Consider the following 26315-nt stretch of genomic DNA (forward strand, 5'->3'; position numbering starts at 1 on the left):
ATACATACGTCTTCTTTCTCAGCAAAGAAGCAACCCAATTCAAGCTCGCATCTTACGGCTTGTAAAATGATCTGCACAGTACATATCCTTAACAAGCAACCTTTGCTTCCAACTTTTCTCTCTTCTCAATATTTTGCATATCAACGGCCTGGTTTCCAGCGTCAAAGTGCAGCCTTCGGTTCTTCTCGCATGGTTGCTGTGCAAAGTCATCAAGATTTGAAGATAAATTAAGCTGAAAGAGAAGTATTTTAAACACAACGGTGGCCTTTTGTTGCAACATCATCTATTTTCCCCAGAAGGCAGTTTTGAGAAAAGCAAGTTATTTGATTCTACGGATATAGAGAAAGCAACTGACCATTTCAACCTAAATGAAAAATTCCGTCAAGGTGGGCTAGGAACGGTTTACAAGGGAATGTTAATCTATGGAAAAATAGTTGTGATCAAGAAAACTAAAGAGATAAATGATGGAAAAGTCCACATATCAATGAGGTCATCATTCTCTCATAAACAAACCCTCCAAACGTGATCAAGCTATTAGGATGTTGCTTGGAAACACAAGTCCTCGCTCTAACATATGAATTCATGCCCAGTGGGACTCGATACCAGTATATCTCCATGGCCCAAGCGACAAGTTTCCCATATCCAGGGATATGTGCGTACAGATTGCCGCCGAAGTTGCGGAAGCCCTATCTTAATTGCACTCAGCGGCCTCTAAACCTTTTTATCATTGAAACTGAAGCCCACAATTATTATCTGCCGTTTGGAGTAATCCTGGTTGCACTTTTAACTGGCAGAAGCCGATTTCTTCTCTACAGGTACAAGAAGGAAGACGCTTGCAGCCCATATTCTAATCTCGATTGAACAGAATTGTTTGTCCGACATTGTCGATGCTCAAGTTCTAAAGCAAGGTGCGAAGGAAGAGACTATGCCTGTTTGTAAACTCACAAAAAGATGTTTAAAATTGAAGGGAACGAATCAACAACAATGAAAGAAGTGGCAATCGAGTCGGAGGGATAAGGAAGCTGCAACATCCTTCTTCCTATTCAACACGATAAGCAAAGTAGTAAGGCGATTGACATAGAAACGGCATCAGTTTAACTGTCACCATGTCGGATGTTGATTCTGAAATAGTTCGATTCTGCGATGCACCCCCACCTATGCCAGTGAAACACGGTGAAGTTATGAGTAGGTGTTGTACGGATGGCTTCTCTTACTATGTTGTCATTCTATCTTGTTTCCAATTGATGCATCTTTTGGAACATGAATGAGTAATTCCGGGATTGTTGTTGTCATATTGAATTGTCTCAATGACTGCGATAAATTTCACTATATGCTGAGTGTCTTTTTAGATATATGAGAATTAAGTTTTTTCTTTCTTCCATCAAGAAAGAGTGCGACACACGAAATTTTAATTTTCTGTCCTTCGACATTTACATACAACAAAATCCAGATGCCCTTCTTAAAGTAATAATATATGAAAAATAATATAAATCGAACTAATTTACAATGATTCACAACATATGAGCCATTGCAAGTTCGATAGTGTGGACACCTCAGATTTCAAATGTGTGCTACTTACTGTTCTCTTGGCTATGTCCATGCTTGATGGCAGAATAATCCAGCATTCTAATTCGCTCCAGTTCAATTGCCACTTCTTTCATTGTAGGTCGCATTTTCCCATGTAACTTCAAGCACCTTCTCGCAAGGTTAGCAAAGGTGACGATCCCGTCTTTCTCACCTTGTTTCAAAACTCCAGTGTCCACAATGTCGAACAGGCAGTTCTCGTCCATCGAGAGAAGAAAAAAGCTTGCAAGGTTTCTCTTATTATCTTTTTCCAGAAATGCGATTGGCTCTTGCCCTGTCAAGAGTTCCACGAGGACCACACCGAAGCTGTACACATCACTCTTATCTGTGAACTGACCTGATTGAAAATACTCGGGGTCTAAGTACCCAAATGTCCCTTGGACACTAGTGGTCACATGAGTTTGATTGACCAAAAACGACTTGGAAGTGCCAAAGTCAGCCACTTTTGCTTGGTATTTGTCGTCCAAGAGAATATTAGAAGACTTGATGTCTCGATGAAAGATTGGGATTGATGCCGAAGAATGTAGATAGGACAAGGCTCCTGCCACTTCAGTAGCAATTCGAAGGCGTGTGTCCCACGATACTTGATTGTCATGTAAATACTGGAAAAGAGTCCCATTCGATATGAATTCGTACACCAAAAGGGGCGACTCTGTTTCCAAGCAACACCCCAGTAGCTTAACGACATTCCTATGGTTGATCTGCGAGAGAATGGCAATCTCATTGATAAACTGTTCAACTTTTCCCATATTGATCGCTTCTGACTTCTTGATGGCAACGATTCCTCCATCTGCGAGCATCCCCTTGTAGACGGTTCCTTGCCCACCTTGGCCGAGTATTCTATTCTTGTTGAAATTGTCAGTGGCCTTCTGCAAATCCTTTAAGCTGAACAATTTGCTCTTGTCAACATTGTTTTCAGACAAACACAGTTGTTGCCGCAACAAGAGACCCCCATTCTGTTTGAAGTACCTCTCTTTGAGTTTGATTTCTTTCCTTATCTTCATGATCTTGTGGGACAGCCATAACAAATGAAGCAAGGGTAGGGTCACCAGGCCTGTTCCAATACCTGGTTTGTCACAGTGGTATGAGCATTACCAAAAGTAAGTATCAAGCATTTGCCTCTGACTTGAGGAGCAGAAAATGCTAATCTGACACTAACGAGATTAACCTTACAAGCCTTTTAAATATCCTTCCATTTCATCAATTAGAATGCTAATGTGATTGGTGCAAAATTAGTCTTCTTATGAAAAACTTAGCATATAACGGAACAGCTATCCAATCAGTTGAGCAGCAGCCAGAAGATAAAACACACATATTGCTTGATCGAAATTATGTTGTTCATGCCCCAGGGACATCGAGGGTAAAAAGGAAAAAGCCCGGTATTAGGTTTGATATACTGTATGCGTCGATGAGTCCATCAAGTTGAACTATGAAGTAATTAGGCTCCAATGGTACTAAAAGATATGTGCCCAAATCAAACAGCGAATTTGGATTCCGAAGAGCTCTATAGGAACACCTAACATCTGATCCACTGTAAATGTATTATGCTACATGCTTTTCTAAATTGTGGATTTGATCTCTTATAGACTAAATCTTGCGTTTCTAGGATGTGATATTCAGGAATATCTGTGTGCACAAAAGATCAATTATCCTTGTTAATACTCATGACAGAATGTAGAAATTTGCTTACCCACGAGGATAAACTTAATTATCTTGCTCTCTTCTACACAAATATAGTAACCTGGTTGGTTCACACACTTTCCGTCAGGGCACCGATTGGTCTGATCTTGGCATTCATCAACATCTGAACAAAAGATGACAATCAAAATTAGTAGAGCTTTGTCTCTTTATTGGGTGTTTAGGATTGCATGAAAAGCCACTTCAACTTCCAAAGAGCTACTTCTTATTAGTACAGCGTTGCATTTTCAAAGATTGGTGAGATAAAATATAATTGGTTTTACCTTCGCATCCATGTTGAATATAGGGGTTACCAGTGAAGCCCTTATTGCAAGAACACTGCAGAAATGGCATGTCCATAAGATCTGCTAAATCAAAGCTGACTGTGCTGCAGTTATAGGAATTGCTGGGGATGAAGCTTTGTTCGTAGATCTCTAATCCAGCTCCAGAGGATTGAGCTATCCCCCATTCTAGCACTGCTGCAAAACGGCCGCTTGCCCTCAACTCATTGAAGTCCATAGTTGAAGGTACAAACCGCAACCTATCTCCAAGGAAGGCATAATTGCATCCTTCATTTCCTACTGTGTTTATGTCGGCCCGGAAAGTGATGGTGAAATCTTGAAGATTTGAGGTAATTGTGGTTTTGCAGCATCCATCGCTGCCCGAACAAGTCTTCCTAACAACGTTGTTGTCTGCTTTGCAACTGGACTGGCATCCTGTGATAGCAGAATTCGTGTCCCTTATCAGAGCCGATATGTTGCAACCAACAGCAGCGAAGACGTTCCTCGACTGGGAAAAGATGAATTGGCTTCCTTTCAAGCTCACAGGCGTGAAGCTTCCATTGCCACTGCACCTCATACCAGGCGAGTAGATTATAGGAAGAACAACGTTAATCATGCCGTTTGTTTCAGCAGAGTAATCGGGTAGTGAAATGTTGAGCACCCTCAAGTTGGGCTTTTTCAGTATGGGGACGGTGCCATTGCCGCTTTCCTGGCAGACGATCTCATACCACTCGTCGAGGAAACACCCGGTTCCTATCCCAAAGGGGAAGGGAATGGCAACGCCACCACATGTTTGGGCGCACTTACCCTTCACCAGAGGAGCAGCTAGTGATGCTTGTTCATGAAGCAAAAGCGATCCTAGAATTAGAAGAATCTGAAACATTCTTGTTCCTACTTCTCTTGTCGGTAGATCGTGGACCTGTTCCAGGAGGAAACAGGAGGCGCCGTTACTTATACTCCTTCATCTTCTGTTGTCTTCAACCCTTGCATATCCGGAATGCTTCCTATAACAAAATTGTCAAAGCTTCAGATCCTTCTTGGAGTAAAAAATTCTCCACTGAAGTGGTTGTTTCGATTGAGTTTGCTCTGATGGAGATGGCGACGTATTGTGTTTCAGTCTCAGCTGAGGATATAAGAAAGCGATAGGAGGATGTAGATCAGATCAAATCTATTAGGAAAGAAATCTCAATATCAAACTTTCCTATTTGAACTATATCTTGAAGGTACGTTCACATGATATTAATATACAGAGACAAGTTTTTGCTCTTCGGTAAAGTCCTTGTTGGTTGAGAAAAGTGCAAATTTATTCCAAGCCAAACATTGAAGGGATTTTTCCTTGCGGCACAATGGAATTTGTTCATGGGACTCCTTGAATGTTTTTGTGCATAGAGAAGTTTACATCGAATTGATAAGGGTGAATGGCTCATAGTTCCCAAGAATCAAAACTAGAGACCGCACTAGTTGGTTCTAGGATCGACCGCAATCAAACCGCACCATTAGGCCAATCCAGTTTTGGGCAATCTGATTCCAGTCCAGTCCAATGGAACCAATTGTTTTTTTTTTCCCCATTACTTTTTTTCTCATTACTTGAAACTGAACCAAGGTAGTGTTTAGTTCACATTTTACTAATTTTTTGAATAAATTTTAAAATAAAAAGTATATTTAACCGGTCTAGCCAGTTTCCTAATAACTTTATAATAATAGAGTTATTTTACTTATTTGAGGCAATAAATATAGTACTTTATAATACAATACTTGTTAGTAAATATTTGGATTTCTTTCCATTTACCCAAATCTTCCTTATTTATGCATAATAATGAGATATGGAAAAGAAAATAAGGAAAAATGCAAAAAGAAGAAAATGAAAATTTTGTAATTTAGGAATTTAAATAAATAAAAAATAATTGGATGATGGATACCAAAATCAAATATTCTGTGATTTACTCCTAATTTTATGTAAATAATAATAATAATAAGCAATTACCTTGTATTAGCATTCTCGAATGAATCCTATTGATAACATTGAGAATTCGGGGGAAAATGAGGTTTTTATTTCCATATCATTCTTTATTGTTCTAGGAGTTTTTCAAGTATTTTTGAAGAGAAGATAAAGTAGTGATAAAATTTGTCTCTTTGATTTAAAATGTTTGGTTTAATTTATATTTTCGTTTCTTTTTCTACTATGTTTTATTTTTATTTTATTTTTTTGTTAGGGCTACAATATAGCCTAGCCATGATAATATAAATTTCATGATTTCTATGTGTACAAGTGATTTCATTCATGTAAGTTATATATTATCGTGCTTAATACTTTTAACTAACTAGCCACCATTTGAATGATTTATGTGCATGTTTGAGATTGAGAAGTGATAATATGCAATAGCTCTTTATAAAATATAACCATGAATTAAATGTGAGTAAAGATATACCATATTATCCGTGTTGCTTTCGATAATAAAGTGATCCAAAAGGTTCATTGTAAGTGGAGAATATTCATTAATTTTAATGCCTTATCTTTATTTAAATTCACATAGAAATATAGTTGATTTATAAACTGAATAAATTTGTTATATCTAGAGATATGATAGCAAATAGATTAGGAAATTCTACTTTCACATATTTGATATTGTTCTTATACGCGTAACAATATGAAATTAATATCTAGTGGTTATGATAAAATCGAAATATTCTAACATATTTATCTGATTGATTTTTGCTTTTTTCCAAGATTTTCAGTTTTAATTTATTTTTAATTCTATTTTGATTTGTTAAAATTAATCTATTTTCAATATTTAATTGGTTTGTTATTCATTAATCTCTGTGGGATGATATTATTTTCTCATTATTATATTATTTGTTCAACACATTTATTTGTGTTTAGAATTTTATGAACATTTTCCCTTGGAGCTAGGAATCAAACTGTTCGAACATTAGTTTAACTTTTAGGAATTAAGAACCAAACCAACACTCTTGGGAACCAGACCAAACTAACATGTTCGAGCGGCTCCTAGTTCAGGCAGTCCGTTCATACCCCTACTGATCAAGGCATGTTGGCACCTAAATTTTCCCCTTTTATTTAGGAGTTAACTACATAAATAATCAATGATTAGTCTTTAAAAAAAAAGAAGTAAAATAAAATAAATAATTTTCATTAAAATGCATTGTGTATGTTTTCATCAAAATGCATTGCATTTAAACATTAGGAGCATTTACATTACTATCACTAATCATTAAAAATTTAAAAAAATGGGGGAAAAGAAGAAGAAAAAAAGCAAATCGGGCTAGGCCCAGTCCGTTCCCGTTCTCCTCTCTCTGTATCCTTTTTCGCCTGAGCCCAAACCCAGCCTCATTTTCTTTTTTCCAAGCCTGGCCCCTTCTCTCTTTCCTCTCTCCCTCGCGCCACGCTGCTCTCGCTTTTGCAGGAAAGAAACGTACAAACTAGAGAGGTAGAGGATCGCGAGTTGCAAATGGCGGCGTGATTTGTTGGGCGGGGTCAGGCCGGCCAGCGAGCCGGCAGTGGCAGAAGCCAGGCACGCCGGTTGCTATCTGTTAGAGGGAGAGAGGCCGAGAGAGAGAGAGAGAGAGAGAGAGAGAGAGGGGGAGAGGTCCGGGAGCTCGGGAGAGTTTTGAGCGAGTGAGAGGGAGAGAACCAGAGAGTGAGGGAGCTCGAGGAGGTGGTCGACCATCGCCAGAGTCCGTTTGTCAGCCGCCATCCGCCGCAGCGGTCCCTCCGCCCCCTACCCCCGACCCCCAAACCGGGTAGGTCATTCTCGAGCACGTCAGTCCTGTTCTTTGCTGGGCATTGGGTCGGAGCTCGTGGTCGACCAGTTCGCACAAGCTTCGGTCCCGATCCTCGCCCGAAATTCCGTAGTACCCTTGTTCGTTCCTCGGTTAGCGTATGTGACATACTTGTAGTAATGGCTTTATACAAATGTTTGTGTGTTCGGTGTTGGCCGAGACTTGTTATTTTTGTTCATATTCTAGCTAAATGTTGATAAACTTGTCCCTAAGCTGATTTGGAATAGTTCTTGTGTATCGCATGTTGATCTTGGCCCAAACCCGAGCCCCGAACGAGTCTATGTTTACCCCTCTATCAATGCGTCTTAAATGTTTGATGAAATGCCTTTAAGAAAACCGAAGAGCAGTTCATGTTTTAATGCAAGAACAACTCATTTTCACCCCATGCCTGCTGAATCCTGCTTGCTTTACTCGTATATATAGTGTTTTCGTATGCTTTGCACGAAATATTCGTTTGTATTCGAGTCGACGAGGTTTTTCAACGCGCTGGAAAATGGGTTAATGGTTGCCGGAATAGATCGCCGACGGTGGTCGGCGTCGGTCGGACCGAACGACCAGTGCCGGATGGTGGCTTGGCAACCCCCTAACGCCCGTGATGGCTCGCCGTGGTGTTGGTTTTGGTTCGATGAAGATGGTGCAGCATGAGGAAGAAGCGTCGGGGAAGAAGAAGACGCACGAAGAAGGAAGCACGGGGAGAAGAAGACCAAAGGTGAAGAGAAAAATAAAAGGAAAAGAACAGAAAAATAATAAAAAATAATTAATTAAAATAATAATAATAATAATAATATAAAAACGTTTTTAGAAATATTTTTTAATTGGGTCGAGTCTGGGTCGTCCGATTGGGTCAAAGGGCCGGGTCGGGTTTACGCCCCGAACCCATTTTCCCAAATATAATAATATTAAATGTTAAAAATATATTAAAATATTTCAAAATTCAAAAAAAAAAATGAAAAAAATGAAAAAAAACTAAAAATTCAAAAAATTTCAGAAAATATTAAAAATTCAAAAATATTTAAAAATAAAGAAAAATTCAAAAATTTCAGAGAATTCCGAAATTCCGAAATTTTTTAAAAATTTCAGTACTAATAAGAAAATAAATCAAAAAATCAAAAAGTCAAAAAGATTAAAAAATCCACAATTTTTGGAAAATTTGAAAACTCAATTTTTCCAAAAATTTGTTTTCTAAAAAATTAAAATTAAAAAAATCCTAGAAAAGGTTAAATTTAATCTTCTAGGTTATTTTCTCTTAAAAATGGAAGTTTTTTTTTTTTATTTAGAATTATACTCAAGATTGACTAAACCCTTAGGACTCTACCATAGGGTTTTAAGTGTCCTTAGGAACAAATGCATTTGATGGTGTAATATTGATACGTTGATTTTGACTTTCCTTTAATCTAATTAGGATTATAATTTATATTTTTTCTTAGTGTTAAGTCTTTGCTATCTCATGAAATATACTTAATGCTTTCATTGATTGCTGATTTTTATGTTAATCAATATGTATATGCATGATCACCTTCCATCTTAGTAAATAGACATAAAATCAATTCAGAATGCCTAACAAAAAATCTTTTGTTAAAATGAACAAGATTAGATATCGAAATGGCACTAATTAATTATTTAGTATAATCAAGTAATCGATCTTAAATTCTCTAATTATGTATGAAATGAGGTACACTCCAATGCCTCATTTAGTTTCTACTTGACCCTAATAGGCTAATGGCAACTCCATCTTTAGAAAATTTTCATATCTTCAATATGAACACTGGACGTCGCATGAGATATGAGCTTGAGAAAGTGCGCGTTTAAATCATGGATCGTAGGCCTGTCCTTTAGCCAATACCCCTAAATATATTCTTTACCCTAAGGGGTAAGTCGCAACAATGCATTTTCTCTATGGAGATATGAGATTATTCTACGTGAGACTAAGTACGCTAGTTTTGGGTGTAAAATAAGAATAGAAAATACTCAAGCATGTTAGTAATTGTAACTCTATGATTGTATGATTATTAGTGGATTATTTGCTGCTGATTTCTTCATGGGATAGGTATTGTTTTGGTGCTCCTTATTGTTTCTTGTTTATCTATCTGATGATTTCGCATTGATTTAATTGTAAGATCTATTAGTACTTCCACTTTATGGTACCATGACAAAAATTTGAATATATTTTCTATTCTTCCTATCCTCCTTTTAGAAAGCCCCGACATAGACAACCAATGAAGTTTTTTTTTTTTTTTTTTTTTTTTTTTTTTTTTTTTTTTTTTTTTTTTAACACAGATATAATTATCAAAGCTTCTATTTTCTCTTCACACATGATTAATAGAAACGTAATCTAAGCCCCAATTCCACTCTACTGAAGTTTTTATTACTCTCGAGAGACATAAGATCAATGCGCAAATCCCTATGCATTATCATGCTAAAGAAACGCCCAAAATTTACCTTAGATGACATGATGATTTTTCATTTTGAAACTTGTTGAGATTAAATTTATACTCATTAAGTAATAATTAAGAGGTGGATTTTGTTGACTTTTTCCCATTAATGAGCAAAGAGCTTTTAGGTTGCGTTTGGTAGTTAAAATAAATTTGAGATAGATATTATCCTATCTCGCGTTTAATGCCTACTCAATACAAAATAAAATCGGATATAAAAGGAATATAAGCCAAATAAATTATCTCATAGAGAATATGAGATAAAAGTAGATAAGATTTTTAATATTCATGGTAGAAAAGTTATTTTTCTCAAATAACAAACTTACTAAATTAACAAAATTAAAATTATATTTCAATATAAATAATATATGAATTTTAGCATAAGAAATTCAAATTAAAATAAAAGGGATTGTGGCCGGTCTAGCAATGGGGTTAAGTATCTTTTTTAAGGCCTTAACCCTACCTTTACAGAAGACAGACACGCAGGGATTCCCACCCCCGGGCGGGTCCCCCACCCTAGGGCGGGTCCCTCCGCCTGTTTCTTCCTTAAGTAGTTTAAAGACCTACTGAGGTCTAAAATAATATATGAATTTTAGCATAAGAAATTCAAATAAAAATAAAATAAAAGTTTAGTTTTGGAAGTCGTTGTCTGTGTCTTCTCTTTTTCCAAGAGCCTTCTTTGTGCCGGCCAAGACATACAATGGTCGGTTTGATTGGTCGTTTTGGAAGATTTCCGCACCAATAGCATAAAGTGCTCAGTTGTGGTTTAGGAGAAAAGATAATTAAGGACTGATCGTTTCTTATTGATGGTCTTTATACTGGCATTGGTCTATTCCTAGCTTGAATTCTCAATTATCACCACAAAATCGCATATACAAAATAGATGGAGTAGTAATCGAATCAAACAAGAAGCAATAACAAAGAAAAGGATATCGAAAATCTCTAGCTGATCAATGGGTTCGACAGCGTATTCATCGACACACGATGGCATGCTCCGAACCCGACATTCCTTCTTCTTATACACGACGGGATTGGCATTGACGGAAATCCAACACCGCAATATTGTGAAACTAGAGGGCTTTTGTTTGCATCCACAACACTCATTCTTGTTGTATGAGTACTTTGATAGGAGGACGTATCACATGACATAGATGATCGTATACTCAAGCTCTATAAGCAAAATGTAATTTTTTTTTTTTTTTGGTTGAATATGCTGAAATCTCTAGCTTGATGATGGTCAAAAATGAATTTTTAATAGGTAAGGAAGTCTTCCGTTGATACAAGAATGAACATAATTGCTGTATCAACGTAATTGCTTGGACAGTGAGATCTTCTTCGCTTCTAAAATCTGCTGATAAGGATGCGATGGAAAGGGTTGGAAATTCACTGGAGTACATCCGCATTAAGATGATAAAATTGTCACATAATTATCTCTCTTCCTAGCACCCCTCTCATGGAAACTTTGGTCATGCACCTGCACAAGATTGGGAAGTAAACATTTTGTGTGATTAGGATACTATCAGGTTTTTCTAATTGACTCCTGTTTTCTGAGGGAGATCATCGTGATATATAAAGCAATGTTTGCATACAGAAATAGGAGTCGAGTCATCAATGAAGACCAATTTGCTCGTAAACAAACGTGGAAAGACCACAATGGTATTGGTGATAACCAATGGATGACTTTGGGACTAGTAGAACGCCCAGCATAACAATGCCATTTCCGGGAATTTTATCGAGTGAAACGATCCAAATCTGTCGATGCTCAAGTTCTAAAGCAAGGCGAGAAGGAAGAGACTATGTCTGTTGCTAAACTCGCAAAAAAATATTTAAACTTGGAGGGAAGGAAGCAACCGACGACGAAAGAAGTGGTAATCGACTTAGAGGAATATGGAATCGGCAACATCCTTCTTCCTATTCAACAAAATAAAGAAAGTAGTGAGGCGATTAGACATTGTGACAGTGTCCGCTTAACTGTTATCATGTTAGATGGTGATTCTGAAATAGTTCCATCAAGAAAGAGTGCAACATACGAATTTATTCCTTTCAGTCCTTTGACGTTTACACACAACAAAATCCTGATGTTCTTTTTGAAGTAATAATATATCGAAAATAATATAGATAGAACAAATTTACGATGGTTCACTACATATGAGCGGTTGCAAGTTCGATGGTGTGGACACCTCAGATTTCAAATGCGTGCTACTTACTCCTCTTGGGTACGACCATGCTTGGTGGCAGGGTTTTCCAGCATTCTAAATCCAGTTCAATTTCCACTTCTTTCATCGTATGTCGCATCTTCCCATGTGACTTCAAGCACCTTCTCGCAAGGTTAGCAAAGGGGACAATCCCTTCTTTCTCACCTTGCTTCAAAACTCGAGTGTCCACGGTGTCGAATAGGCGGTTCTCGCTCATCAAGAGGAGAAAATAGCTTGCGAGGTTTATCTCCTTGTCATCTCCAAGAAATGCCATTGGCTCTTGCCCCGTCAAGAGTTCGACAAGGATCAAACCGAAGCTGTACATATCGCTCTTATCTGTGAACTGATCTGATTGAAGATACTCAGGATCTAAGTATCCAAATGTCCCTTGGACTCTTGTAGTCGCATCAGTTTTGTCAACCAAAACTGACTTGGAAGTTGCAAAGGCAGCCACTTTTGTGCAGTACTTGTCGTCCAAGAGAATATTAGTAGATTTGATGCCCCAATGATAGGTTGGGATTGATGCTGGAGAATGTAGGCATGACAAGGCTCTTGCCACTTCAGTAGCAATTCGAAGGCGCATATCCCACGTTACTATATTGTCATGTAAATTCTGGAAAAGAGTTCCATTCGATATGAATTCGTACACCAAAAGTGGTGACTCTGTTTCCAAGCAGCACCTCAATAGCTTAACAATGTTCCTGTGGTTGATCTGCAAGAGAATGGCATTCGCGTTGATGAACTGTTCAACTTTTCCCATATAGATCGCCTCCAACTTCTTAATGGCGACAATTCCTCCATCTGCGAGCATCCCCTTGTAGACAGTTCCTTGCCCACCTTGGCCGAGTATTCTGTTCTTGTTGAAATTGTCGGTGGCCTTCTCCAAATCCCTTGAACTGAACAATTTGTCCCTGTCAACATTGCTCTTGGACAAACACAGTTGTTGCTGCAACAAGAGACCCCCATTCTGTTTGAAGTACCTCTCTTTGAGTTTGATTTCTTTCCTAAACTTCATGAGCTTGTGCGACAGCCATAACAATTGAAGCAAGGTTAGTGCCCCCAGGCCTGCTCCAATACCTGTTTTATCACAGTGGTAGGAGCATAACCAAAAGCAAGCATCAAGCATTTGCTTTTATTTGAAGAGCTGAAATGCTAATCTGATACTGGAGAGATTTACCCTAGATGCCTTCCGAATATCCCTCCATTTCATCAAATAGAAAGCTAATGTGATTGGTGCAAAATTAGTCTCCTTATGAAAAACTTTGCATATGACAGAAACAGCCATCTCGTCTGTCGAGCAGCAGCCAGAAAATAAAACACAGATATTGGTTGATCGAAATTATGCTGTTCATGCCCCAGGGGCATCAAGGGTAAAATGGAAAGAACCTGGTTTTAAGTTTGACGTATTGTATGTGTCGATGAGTCTATCAAGTTGAATAGTATGAACTAATTAGGTTACAATTGTAACAAAAAATATTTGCCCAAGTCAAACAGAAAAACTGGATTCCAAAGAGCTCTACGGAAACACCTACCTCCGATCCACTGTAAATGCATCATGCTCTATGCTTGTTTTAAATTGTGGATTTTGGATTTTATCACTTATAGACTAAATCCTGCATTTATAGGAAGCGACATTCAGGAATATCTGGATGCACAAAAGATCATTTGTCCTTGTTCATAACTCATGACATAATGTACAAATCTGCTTACCCACGAGGATAAACTTGATTTTCTCACTTTCTTCTACACAATCATAGTGACCCAGTCGGTTCACACACTTTCTGTCAGGGCACCAATTGGTCGAATCTCGGCATTCATCAACATCTGAACATAAGATGAATCAAAATTAGTAGGGCTTCGTCTCTTTATTGGGTGTTTAGGATTGCATGAAAAGCTAATTCAGCCTCCAAAGAGCTACTTCTTATTTGTATTGTTTCAACACTACGTTTTCAACGATTGGTGTGATAAAATGTAACCTATTTGGCCTTTGTATCCATCTTTAATGTAGGGGTTCCCAGTGAAGCCATTGTTGCAAAGAGCAATGCAAATATGACATCTCCGTCCGATGTGCTAAATCGAAACTGAATGTGCTGCAGTTATAGGGATTACCAGAGATGAAGTTTTGTTCATAAAGCTCTGGTCCTGAGGAGTTAGCTATCTTCCATTCTAGCACTGCTGCATATTGCCCGCTTGCCCTCAACTCATTGAAGTCCATAGTTGAAGGTATAAACTGCGACCTATCTCCAAAGAAGGCATAATTGCATCCATTGTCTCCTGCTGTTTTTTCCTCAGCCTGGAAAGTGACGGTAAAATCTTGAAGATTCGAGGGAATTGTGGTTTGGCAGCATCCATTGCTGCCTGAACAAGTCTTCCTAACAACGTTGTTGTCTGCTTCGCAACTGGACTGGCAACCTTTGATAACGGACTTCGTGTCCCTTATCAGAGCAGATATGTTGCAACCAACAGCTGCAAAGACGTTCCTCGACTGGGAAAAGACGAATTGGCTTCCTTTCAAGCTCACAGGCGTGAAGCTTCCTTTGCCCCCGCAGCTCATATTGGGCGAGTAGATTATAGGAAGAACGACGTTGACCATGCCGATTGTTTTGCCATAGGAATCGGGTAGTGAAATGTTGAGCACCCTCAAGTTGGGCTTTTTCAGTATTGGGACGGTGCCATTGCTGCTTTCCTGGCAGACGATCTCGTACCACTCGTCCTGGAAACACCCGGTTCCAATCCCGAAGGGGAAGGGAATGGCGACGCCACCACATGTTAGGGTGCAATTGCCCTTCCCCAGAGGAGCAGCTAGTGATGCTTGTTTATGAAGCAAAAGTGATCCTAGAAGCAGAAGAATCTGAAACATTCTTATGTCCTAGGATGCTTCCTATAGCAAAATTGTCAAAGCTTCAGACCCGTCATGGAGTAAAAAATTCTCCACTGAAGTGATTGTTTCGATCAAGTTTGCTCTGATGGCGATCGCGACACATTGTGTTTCAGTCTCATATGAGGATATAAGAAAGAGATTAATAGAAAATAATAAAGTAAAAAACGAATCTATTAGGAAAGAAATCCTAATATCACACTTTCCTAATTTAATTAGAATTTATCTTGGAGGATTATTCACATGACATATATACAGAGACGCGTTTTTGGTCTTTGGGGAAGTCCCTGCCCGTTGGTCAAGAAAAGTGCAAATCTTACTGTCCGAGATTTGACCCTTGAAAGTTGGCTGCATTTTATTTATTCCTTCAAGCCGCACAGTGAAGGGAATTTTACGTGCCGCAGGGTGGGTTTGGTTCGTGGGACTCCTTGAACGTGGTTTGTGAAGGTAGAATTGCCAAATACAACTACGGAGTCAAGCTCGATGTTAACTTCTCTCAATGATTGACGTATTAGAGGTTAGTATTTTATAATATGCAACTTGTGTAAGTCTTATTTCTCTTTTTGCACTCCTAACAATATCTTTTGGCTCGCCTATGGGTAAGTTCGTTTTCAATTTCTACTTGGGCAGCTTGCAATCCCGAGGAGTTCACCTCTAGTAGGGGTAACCAGAATCAATGCTGCCCTTCCTGATGCAACATCTGAAGTTTTTAGTGATGAACAGCTCGCTCGCCAGTTAAGTGTAGGTCTTGATGGACAAAATTCTTCTGAGAATGTGCTGCCACCAGGACTATTTCCCAGTTTAGAGACATGCATAAGCAAGCTTGTCATCAAGAAGAATTATTTGACTCGAATGGGAAACTTATTCTGCTGTAGCCACAAACATGCTGATACAAAGTCCTGCGTTTCTGAAGGATGTGAATTATATATATGGGTGCCAGAAGAAAATCTGACCTATAAGACAGACAAGAAGATCTCCAACAGTCGAGAGGATTTAGTAAGATTGACTCTTTTGGTAAATGGGTGGGCATCCTCTTGGCAAAGCCAGCTCTATGGTTGACTTTCTACAGAGACTGAATTTAAGGTTTCGTTCTTTTCAATGGAATTTTCTCAGTTGTAGACACGGTTTCATCAGAAAACCTTTTCATGGAGAAAAATTTGCAAGATAGCATTTTTGGTTGTCCAAGTATATTTAAGCAAGAAATCCCAATTACCAAGAGCTTCGTCCATATTCAATGGTATCGATTTTGCCATTAGATTGGCATTCAGGAGCTCGCATTTAGCTTGATATGTGTTGAGCGATATTCTAAATGGTAATACCCAGTTGAAAAACAAGCAAAACAAAATGAGCGATATTCTTAATTAAGGTAATCAGACTTTACAAAGATGCAGAAGAACTATAAATAAATAAATAAATGACTAAGTGCAAATTACATTTTAAATGGAACAAATAGAAAAAAAGAAAATCCAATTCATTGGTGTAGAAGGGACCGGATGGGTCAGGTACCGATTTTAAAAATAATTACATTTTAAATGGAACAAATAGAAAAAGGGAGGTGAAAAAAAGAATAAGGAAAACCCAGAAACCCGACCCGAATTTCTGATGCGAGTCTAATGTGTTTCGGGTCAAGTCGGGTCGATAACATAATGTAACCCTTATGTTTCAGGTCGGGTCGGGTAACGTCAAAACCCGACCCGACCCGACCCATTTACACCCCTAAGAAGTGTATATCCAATTGAGACGTTTATTCTTCGGTGAGACTAAACACCATGGATTTGAGTGTTATATATGTGTGGAAAACAATCGATTATAATAATGTAATTATACGATTATTAGTGAATTATTAATTACTGGCTCTCCTTGTGGAATAAATACTGACACCCAAGCCAATCTATCCAAATTTATGGTGTTCCTTATTGATCATTATATATTTCTTTGGTGATTGTGTATTTATTTAATTGCAAGATCTATCAGCACTTCTACATTATTGTACAACAAAAACAATTTGAATATATTTTCTTTTCTTCCCTCATTGAAGTGTCTCCTTTTCTGAAAGCCACAACAAAGACAACCAATGAAGTTTCTTTTTTCATCGAAGATAAAATCATCAAAACTTCAATTTTCTATCCACGCATGCTTAATAGAAACATAAGATCTATGCATAGAGCACCAATTCCACTTTAATGAGGTTTTTATTACTCTGAAGAAGAGGAAGGAAGCCATGACTGTTCTAAGAACATAAAAACTTAAGAATCACTCGAAGGTCTCTAACTGTCAAACTGGCATTTACATCCACTGTAAATAAGTGAATGTTTAGAATTCGAAAGATTAGATTGCTGAAAGAAGATCCCTATGCACTATTGCCATGCTGAAGAAACACCCATAATTTGCCATAGATGGCGTGATGATATTTCATTTGGAAGCTTGTTGAGATTATATTTATGAATGAGCATAGAACTTGTAATCGTAACAATCAATTGTACAACACGCTCGTGGATTATATCCTAAAGAAATTGCCAGTGTTTTGGAGTTATGACAAAGTCTTGTAAATATGGGTGTGTCTCTGCAAGGTTGATAGAAATTTTTTTGTAAGGAATTGCAATGACCAAATACTGTGTAAGTTATCGTGTGATTGGAGGATGGAAATACTAAGAGTGTTGGACTAATTTGACCTTGGTTGTGGTCTCTAATGTATCTCCTTATTCTATAGTGAAATCCTATGTTGCTCTCCTCGTAGAATGTGTCACATTGTCAGAATTACGGATTTCTGATGTCAAATTTATTTTCTTGTTCTATTTATTATTGCCTTCACTCGCTTGTTTTTGCAACAATTGATATAGGAGTCCAATTAGGCTAAGTTAAAGCATATCTATGGCAACAGAAGAAGCAGAGGTGAAAACTGACAAATTTGATTGGAATGATGTAGGTTTGTGAAATATGCATATCGAGAATAAAAGAGAAAATTGTCTAAAAAGTTCTAAATCTATTACACATTTGCCAATTTAATTCTAAATCTTTTAATTTTGCCAATTGAGTCCTAAACATTTTTGTTTCTTACTAATTAAATCCATTCAGCTAATTTTGACTGAAAATCACTGATGTGAACTCTAGGGATGCCATGTAGGATTGTTGGCACCGACATGGATAATTATTAATAATATTTTTATATTTTTGAATTTTATTATTATTTTTTGAAATTTTTTTCTCTTTTTTCTTTTTTATTTCCTTTTCTTTTATGCTTCTTCTTTTTTTTGCTAGTGTTCAGCCACCAGCCATGCCAGCCCAATTGGCCTTGCCTGCTACAGGCGAGGCGCAAACTGGGCATAGGCTCGCCTAGCGAGGCTCACCCTTGTGCCAACGAGACTTGGTGAAGGTCAACCTCGCCCGAGCTAGATTTGGTGAGGCAAGGCCACCCTCGACAAGGCTAGGGCGGCCTCTCCGGGTGTCGACTGGGCAAAGGTGATGCTGAGCAAGGCCACCCTGGCCTAGGTGAGGCTGAAGAGAGAGAGAGAGAGAGAGAGAGAGAGAGAGAGAGAGTAGAAAAAATAATGAAAATCCAAAAAAATGTTTAAAATATTTTTAAAATTTATCCACGTCGCGCTGACAATCTTACGTGGCGTCACCGCCTTTCACATTAGCAATTTCTAGCTAAAATTAGTCTAATGGACTTAATTGGCAAGAAGTAAAAAAAATTAGGATTCAATTGGCAAAATGAAAAGTTTATGACTGAATTGATAAAAGTGTAATAAGTTTAAGACTTTTTGAACAATTTTCTCAAGAATAATATGTATCAAAGGAATCTGCACTTATCCTCTTGTGGGAAGAAGACAGAGTTGATAAGTAAGTTATTTTGGATTTGTTGGATAGACAGATATTGGATGTTATTCAAGTGAAGTTGTCTCGTAATATCATGTATAACCTTGTGATTTAGGAAACCACTATGGGACTAATGAATGCCCTGTTGATCATATTCAAGAAGGCCACTATAATCAATAAGGTGTACTCATGTATACCACTCGGCAACGCATCAAGGTAGACTCTGTCGAGTAAAGCTTGAAGGTGGCTATTGCACTAGACTAGAGTCGCAACATTGAGGCCAAAGGTGCTGATCACCAAGACTATGTGTAGGGTTTTGTTGAGGCGGTCGAGAAGGCAAATGCATCGAAGGTGTTCTTGTAGGGGAAGTCACAGTTGAAGTGGGAAAGGGACCAAGGAGGTCATCCAAGTTGGACAGGGAAGTCTCAAGGTGAGGTTGAACAAGGAAGAAGAAAGGACAAAAAAGAAGGAAAGAGAACATAGAGAAAGAGAGAGAAAGGAGTAAGGAAAAGGAAAGAAAAATATTTTTTGACGAAAATGTTCCTATTCATATAATGATTTTTATTTAAATTTGTTAATTCTACTCTACTTTTGCTTTAACACTCACTTTTAGACTTTTGTCTTACCTCCTTACAAGGCGTGGGAGTCAAATTCTATATCCAAAACTAAATCATCCTCTTCTCAATCCCCTTAAAAAAGTGGAGTTTTGAACTCTCACTTCTATATTTTCAAGTAAAAAGGGTGGCCACTAGAACAAATCACAAGAGTTATTCATATAATGATTTGACAGTAAGTAAGTTTGGGGCTTATTTGAGATTAAATTCGCCACTATATAATTACTTTCAATTGGATAATGTCAATGAAAATGTGGCTAGAAGCTTAGAAAATTTTAGTATTAATAATTTTTCCTACATAAGAATCGCAATGATGAAACTTTCTAATGTCGTTTTTCTTCCAAAACTTCTTTGGATATGTTCTTTTTTTTTTCTTTTTTTTTTGAAGTTTGTAGAAAGTAAGAAGGAGAAAAGAAAAGTTCAATGTGGAAGACATATGTCTTGGTATGTGTAATTGCTTTCAATATTGTGGCTGCATAAGTGGTTCTGCATCTTTTTCCGAACGCTATAATCCACCTTGTTGAGTCAGAATCTTTTCGAGCCTCAACCCCGCGCTCCACCCAACTTCATTTTAACATCTCATGGCCCAAAAGAAGCTACATAATATTGTGGCTACATAAGTTGTTTTGTATCTTTTTCCGAATGCTATAATCCACCTTGTTGAGTCAGAATCTTTTCGAGCCTCAACCCCGGGCTCCACCCAACTTCATTTTAACATCTCATGGCCCAAAATAAGCCTTTTAACGTGTTGCCTAGGGCGGACTACTTTTAAGTACACCAATGGTGAAGGCTCTAATGTTATTCTAAAACAAAAATTGATATGAATATATTTAGTATTTGTGGAAAATGGAAAAGAGAAAAGAAAGGTTCAATAGTGGGACATGTGTCAACATGAGGAGGGCCACATGTCAAGTTCTTCTTGACATCTCCAAGGAGTACCATTGTACATGTTTTGCATTAGATTGGATCTCGTTGTCTTACTCCCATCTTTTTAGATGAGCCTTCTTTGTGCCAGCCAAGATGTAACATGTTCAGTTTGATTGGTCATTTTAAAAAAATTTCGGACCAACAGGATAATATTTCGGACTCGATTATGATTTAGCATAAAAGGAAATTAAAGTTCGGTCATTTCTCATAAATTATCTTTATATTTTTAGGAACCTATTACTCATTTGAATTTTCAGTCATCAGCACAGAGCAATCACATATCCAGAAGAGACGGAGTAGTACAAGGCAAACCCATCGCATGACATAAATAGTTGATCGTGCGCACAAATCGTATCGGTGAAAAGTAATCTTCTTTTTAAATGTGCTGAAATCACTTTTACCATAATCAATGCAAATGCAGCGGATGTCCAAACTGACTTGTGCCCAGGATACATCTTTTAGGCATCTGTAAGTAATAAGCAAATCGAATGGTCGAGGCTGGTGCAGCAAAGAATGCTCACCCCCAGGAGTACCCTTGTGATTGATGTGATTTTTGCAATAATTCCATCCACAGCAAGTATTCATGGATCACAAGATGAAGCGAAATCGCTACCTCACGCTCCAGCTACATCATTGCAATTTGCAGAGTATTTCCTAGCTAATTACACCACCTTAATAAATTTCTAATAGCTATGATTTAACCGTTCATTGATCCCAAACACCAAAATAAACTCATGATCAATAGATAATTAACCAAATACGATTTCGGTTTGGCGAAGTTTTCCTCCCTCCTTTCTTTTCTTTCTTTTGCTTTGCAGAGTAGTATGACCCATAAGAGGCAAAACAGTTGATCACTATGTCTCACAGGCAAGAGTGGCTGCACACCCAAAAATTTAATGACATCCACATCAATATTTGACTTGCTAGATGGAAAAGTAGCAGCATAAAATTCCATTGCCTCACAATCTTCTTGATTTTGCTGAATGCTTGGAGGATTTTGGAGCTTCCTCATCCCCTCCAACTCCATTGCCACTTCTTTCATTTCGGTAGGTTCCTCCCATTCAAGTTTAAGCACCTTTTCGCAAGGTTAGCAACTAATTCTATCTCTTCCTTCTTATCTTCTTTTAAAACTAAAGCATCAACAATGTCAAACAAACGATTCTTCTCCATTGAAATTATGAAATAGGTCGCAAGGCTTCTTTCTTCTTGTTCCCTAAGTGACGAGATTGGCTTTGTCCCATCAATGGTACAACTACTGCAACTCCATAGCTGTACACATCACTTTTTTTTTTTTTTTTTTTTTTTAAATTGGCTTGATTGGAAATACTTGAAATCTTGGTGTTGATACCTAAGTTTTATCATTTTATTAAGAACTTTATCATGTAAAAAATTGAGGATTAATTATTAACACCTGAATAAAAATTAATTTTCATTAATTAGGAACATTATCATGACTAGTATTAATTATTAAAAATTTTGAAATTTTATTTTTAAAAAATTATTAAAAAATTAATTAATTAAAAAGAGTAAAGTAAATAATTTTCATTAAAATGCATCGCGCATATACATTAAAGATATTTTCATGGTTAGCGTTAATTATTAAAATTTTCAAAAATTTAAAAAAAATCGAAAATTTATTATTAAAAAAAGGAAATTAGAAAAAAGCGGACCAGGCTAGGCTGGTCGAGCCTTTCTTTCTCCTCTCCCCTTTATCTCTCTTCGCTTGGGCCTAGGCCCAGCTCCTTCTTATTTCCCCCACACGGCCCATCTTCCTTTTGTTTCGGCCCGACTCGAGCGTGGCTCTTCTTCTCCTTTCCTTCTGTCCACTTGGACTGTGGCTTGAAGACGGAAAGGACGACATAAGCGACGAAGGATAGGGAGAACAGGGCGAGCGATTGCGAGAGACGCTCCGTTAGTTAGGGGCAGACTGGCCAGAGGCAGTTGGCACGCCACATCCCATGCGCGCTGCTACATAAAAGGAGGGACTCAGTTTTTGCTTGCTGGGGCCAAGGGAGAGCAACTAGTGTTGGCAAGGTCCACCTTCATGTGGGGCCCAGCCAGCATTAAATAAAAACAAAAAAGAAAAGAAAAGAAAAGAACAAAAAGAAGTGGAAGTGGGGTCGTGCGTGTGTGCATCCAAAAGTGAAGAGGAGAGAGAAAACAAGAGAAAAAAAGAAACTGCAGAAGCAAGGGAGAAGAGAAGAAAGGAAGAGGGCTGCAACTTTGTGACTCCGATTCGAAAGCCAAATATTGACGAAATTGGCTCAAATTTTGGTATGTTATTCGTGAGACCGAGGGCTACAAGTTGATGATTTTTGTTCGTCGAGAACCGTCTCCAAATTCTCCAGTTGCGGTTAAGGTTTTCTTGCTCCAAACTTATCTGTCTACCAATGTGGTGAGAAAAATATTATTGTAATATTGATGTTGAGCCTCTAGTGTGTGACTAGAGAAGAATAGTTTGTGTATCCTATTATTCTTGGTGATTAGTGGATATTTTTGGGCGGTCCGTAGTTTTTCCCACATTGGGTTTTCCACGTTAAATCCTTGGTGTCGTTATTTGCTTTGTCTACTTATCATTTCAGCATTATATTTGCATATTGTGAGGCTATACATTGCTGGCTGTTGCTGGGAGTTAAGAGAATTTTAATTGATTTAGTTTCGGGGGAGAAATTGATCCTGGATTGCGTTTGGCTGTAGTGAATTATTGTACCCGAGTTCTCCCCAACAAATGGTATCAGAGCTAGGTTGAGATTCTAGTGTTAAATGGAAGAAACTAACAGCACCATGTTTAAGTTAAATGCCTCAAAATTTTCTATTCGGAAGCCTCGGATGGAAGACATGTTGTATTGCAAAGACTTATTTGATCCCATTGAGGGTGATGAAGCCAAAGGAAATAAGGAAGACAAAGAATGGGAGAGAATGAATCGGAAAACGGTTGGATTTATCCGACAATGGATTGATGATAGTGTGTTTTGTCATGTTGCTCAAGAAACGAAGACGGACACTTTGTGGAAAAAATTATAAGATCTCTATGAGAAAAAAACTCCACAAAATAAAGCTCTTCTAGTTAAACAACTTGTGAATTTGAGATACAAGGAGGGGAGTAATATAGCGGAACACTTGAGTAAATTTCAAGATGTTGTAAATCAATTGACAAATCTTGAGATTGATCTTGGTAATGAATTGCAAGCATGCTTATTACTTGGTACTATTCCTGATAGTTTGGACACATTGGTTGTTGCATTAAACAACTCGACTCCTTTTGGTGTGCTTTATATGAGCATGGTTAAAGAAAGTTTGTTCAATGAAGAAACAAGAAGAAAATGCTAGAATTATGCTTCCACATCAGATGCTCTTGTTATAGAAAACAGAGCGAGAAGTCAATCAAGAAGGTTTCAAAGAAATGATACCTGATGCTAGTCAAGAGGAAGGTCGAAATCAAGACCGATGAGGAGTGTCTAGTGTTATAATTGCGGCAAAATGGGACATTATGCAAAAGAGTATTGGTTACCAAAGAGAGATAGATCCCATGATAGAAATGGAGATCGAAAGAAAGAAGAGAAACAAGCTACAAGAACGGTTGTATTCGATGGCGATATTGTGTTTGTATGTGACGACGGATGTGTGAACCTTACATGCCAAGACTCTACGTGGGTTGTTGATTCTGCGGCTTCTTTTCATGTCACCTCACGGTGTGATTACTTTGCTTCTTATCGTAGCGGCGACTTTGGTTATATTAGGATGGGAAATAGTGATGTTTCCAAGGTTATTGGCATGGGAGATGTTTATTAGAAACCGATGTCGAATGTAATTTGTTTTTGAAAAATGTGAGACATGTTCTGGATATTCGACTTCACTTAATCTCTACGGGTGCCTTAGATGATGATGCTTATTGTAATTCCTTCTTTGATGGCAAATGGAAGTTGACTAAAGGTTCCATGGTAGTGGCAAAAGGTAAGAAAACAGGCTCTCTCTACACCATGCAAGCTGACTTGATTAAAGAAGAGGTAAATGCAGTGGAGGATTCCTCGGTTGATTTATGGCATATGAGGCTAGGTCATCTTAGCAAGAAAGGACTTGAAACTCTTGCTAGAAAAAATCTTTTACCTTTGAAGGAGAAAAATCTAAAGGAATGCACTCATTGTCTTACAGGTAAGCAACATAGATTCTCATTTCATAGTTCCTCTCCACACACAAAATCAAATGTACTTGATTTAGTTCACACTGATGTTTGTTGCATGGATGCTAGAACTCTTGAAGGTGCATTATACTTTGTGACATTTATTAATGACTGTTTTAGAAAAGTGTGGGCTATTGCTTTGAAATCTAAAGATCAGGTACTTGCGGCTTTCAAGCAATTCCATGTCAATGTGGAAAAAGAAACTGGGAAGAAGCTAAAATGAGTTCGGGCTGACAACGGTGGTAAATATAGAGGCACATTTAAACACTATTGCAGGGATTATGGTATCAAGCTTGAGAAGACTGTTCCAAAAACACCACGGCATAATGGAGTGGCAGAGAGAATGAACCGGACAATTGATGATCAGATTCAATGTATGCTTTCTTATGCGAAGTTGCCTAAGTCATTTTGGGGTGAAGCGATGAGAACAGCGGTGGATTTGATAAATATGTCTCCATCAATTCCTCTTAAGGAGGATGTTCCGCAAATATTTTGGAGTGGCAAAGATGTTTCCTACAGCCATCTAAAAATATTCGGTTGTCGGGCATTTGTGCATGTTCCAAGAGATGAAAGATCCAAGCTTGATGACAAGTCTAAACAGTGTATCTTCTTAGGTTATGGACATGAAGAGTTTGGCTACAGGTTATGGGATCCAGTTGCAAAGAAGGTCATTAGAAGCCGAGATGTGGTGTTTTGTGAGTATCAAACTATTGAAGACATTGACAAGGCGGAGAGATAAAATAATATAGCTCAACGTTCAGTTAGTTTCAGCCCAAATCCTTCTAATATTAATAGAAATCATGGGAGAGAAATGCATGGAAATCATGAAGATGGTGAATCCTCACATAATGTTGATTCTTCAGCTGAGACAGGTGAAATAGTTTAGCAAGAGCAATCTATCCCACCTCAAGTTAGAAGATCTAAAAGAGAGCGTAGGCATTCTCAAAAATATTTGCCACATGAGTATGTGTTACTCATTGATGCAGGAGAGCCATAAACTTATGAAGAGGCTATATTATGTGAACAAAAGAATGAGTGGCATGAAGTCGTGCAAGAGGAGCTTAAATCGTTGCATGAGAACCATACATTTGAATTGGTGAAGTTGCTTAAGGGTAAGAGAACACTCACAAATAAGTGGGTGTACAAGTTGAAGACAAAAGAAAATAATTTGCAACCATGATACAAGGCTAGACTTGTTGTGAAAGACTTTCGTTAAAAGAAAGGCATAGACTTTGAAGAAATTTTTTCACCGGTTGTAAAGATGTATTCTATTCGAGTTGTTCTTGGGTTGGCCACCAGTTTGAATTTAGAAATTGAACAACTTGACGTAAAGACGGCCTTTCTTCATGGAGATCTAAAAGAAGAGATATTTATGGAGCAACCGGAGGGTTTTGAAGTTGAAGGCAAGGAGCACCTTGTATGTAGATTAAGGAAAAGCTTATATGGTCTCAAGCAAACGCCAAGGCAATGGTATATGAAGTTTGAATCATTCATGGAAGAACAAGGATACGGTAAGACAAATTCCGATTCTTGTGTCTTTATGAAAAGATTATCAGATAATGATTTTCTTATCTCATATTTTATGTGGATGATATGTTGATTGTTGGGCATGATACCAAGAAAATCAAAAGCTTGAAAAATGAGTTGAGTAAAGTTTTTGCAATGAAAGACCTAGGCCCGGCTAAGCAAATCTTAGGCACGAGAATTACTCGTGATAGGAAGAATAAGAAACCTTGGTTATCTCAAGAGTATATTGAAAAAGTGCCTGAAAGATTCAACATGAGCACATGTAAATTGGTGAGTACTCCACTTGTAGGCCATTTCAAGTTGAGTAGTAATGAGTGTCATTCAAGTGAGAAAGAGAAGGTTGAGATGATGAAAATTCCTTATGCATCGGCTGTGGGCAATTTGATGTACGTCATGGTTTGTACAA

General features: G+C 37.9%; 3 protein-coding genes across 3 annotated transcripts; all 3 read right to left on the reverse strand.

Moving 5' to 3' along the window:
* Nucleotides 1–1530: 1530 nt before the first annotated feature.
* LOC108955982 (wall-associated receptor kinase-like 22) lies at nucleotides 1531–3368 on the reverse strand. The gene is made up of 2 exons (XM_018864845.2): nucleotides 3275–3368; nucleotides 1531–2650 (listed from the first exon to the last, which is right to left on the reverse strand). The coding sequence occupies exon 2, from the start codon at nucleotides 2586–2588 to the stop codon at nucleotides 1572–1574; it is 1017 nt and encodes a 338-aa protein (XP_018720390.2). The 5' UTR covers nucleotides 2589–2650; nucleotides 3275–3368; the 3' UTR covers nucleotides 1531–1571.
* LOC104427373 (wall-associated receptor kinase-like 5) lies at nucleotides 2923–4425 on the reverse strand. The gene is made up of 3 exons (XM_018864846.2): nucleotides 3546–4425; nucleotides 3275–3388; nucleotides 2923–3038 (listed from the first exon to the last, which is right to left on the reverse strand). The coding sequence occupies exons 1-3, from the start codon at nucleotides 4423–4425 to the stop codon at nucleotides 2923–2925; spliced, it is 1110 nt and encodes a 369-aa protein (XP_018720391.2).
* A 7546-nt stretch (nucleotides 4426–11971) lies between these two features.
* LOC104427374 (wall-associated receptor kinase-like 1) lies at nucleotides 11972–14827 on the reverse strand. The gene is made up of 3 exons (XM_039305147.1): nucleotides 14077–14827; nucleotides 13678–13791; nucleotides 11972–13044 (listed from the first exon to the last, which is right to left on the reverse strand). The coding sequence occupies exons 1-3, from the start codon at nucleotides 14825–14827 to the stop codon at nucleotides 11972–11974; spliced, it is 1938 nt and encodes a 645-aa protein (XP_039161081.1).
* Between the last annotated feature and the right edge of the window lie 11488 nt (nucleotides 14828–26315).

This window comes from Eucalyptus grandis, chromosome 11 (assembly GCF_016545825.1).
Source record: "Eucalyptus grandis isolate ANBG69807.140 chromosome 11, ASM1654582v1, whole genome shotgun sequence".
Taxonomy (NCBI): domain Eukaryota; kingdom Viridiplantae; phylum Streptophyta; class Magnoliopsida; order Myrtales; family Myrtaceae; genus Eucalyptus; species Eucalyptus grandis.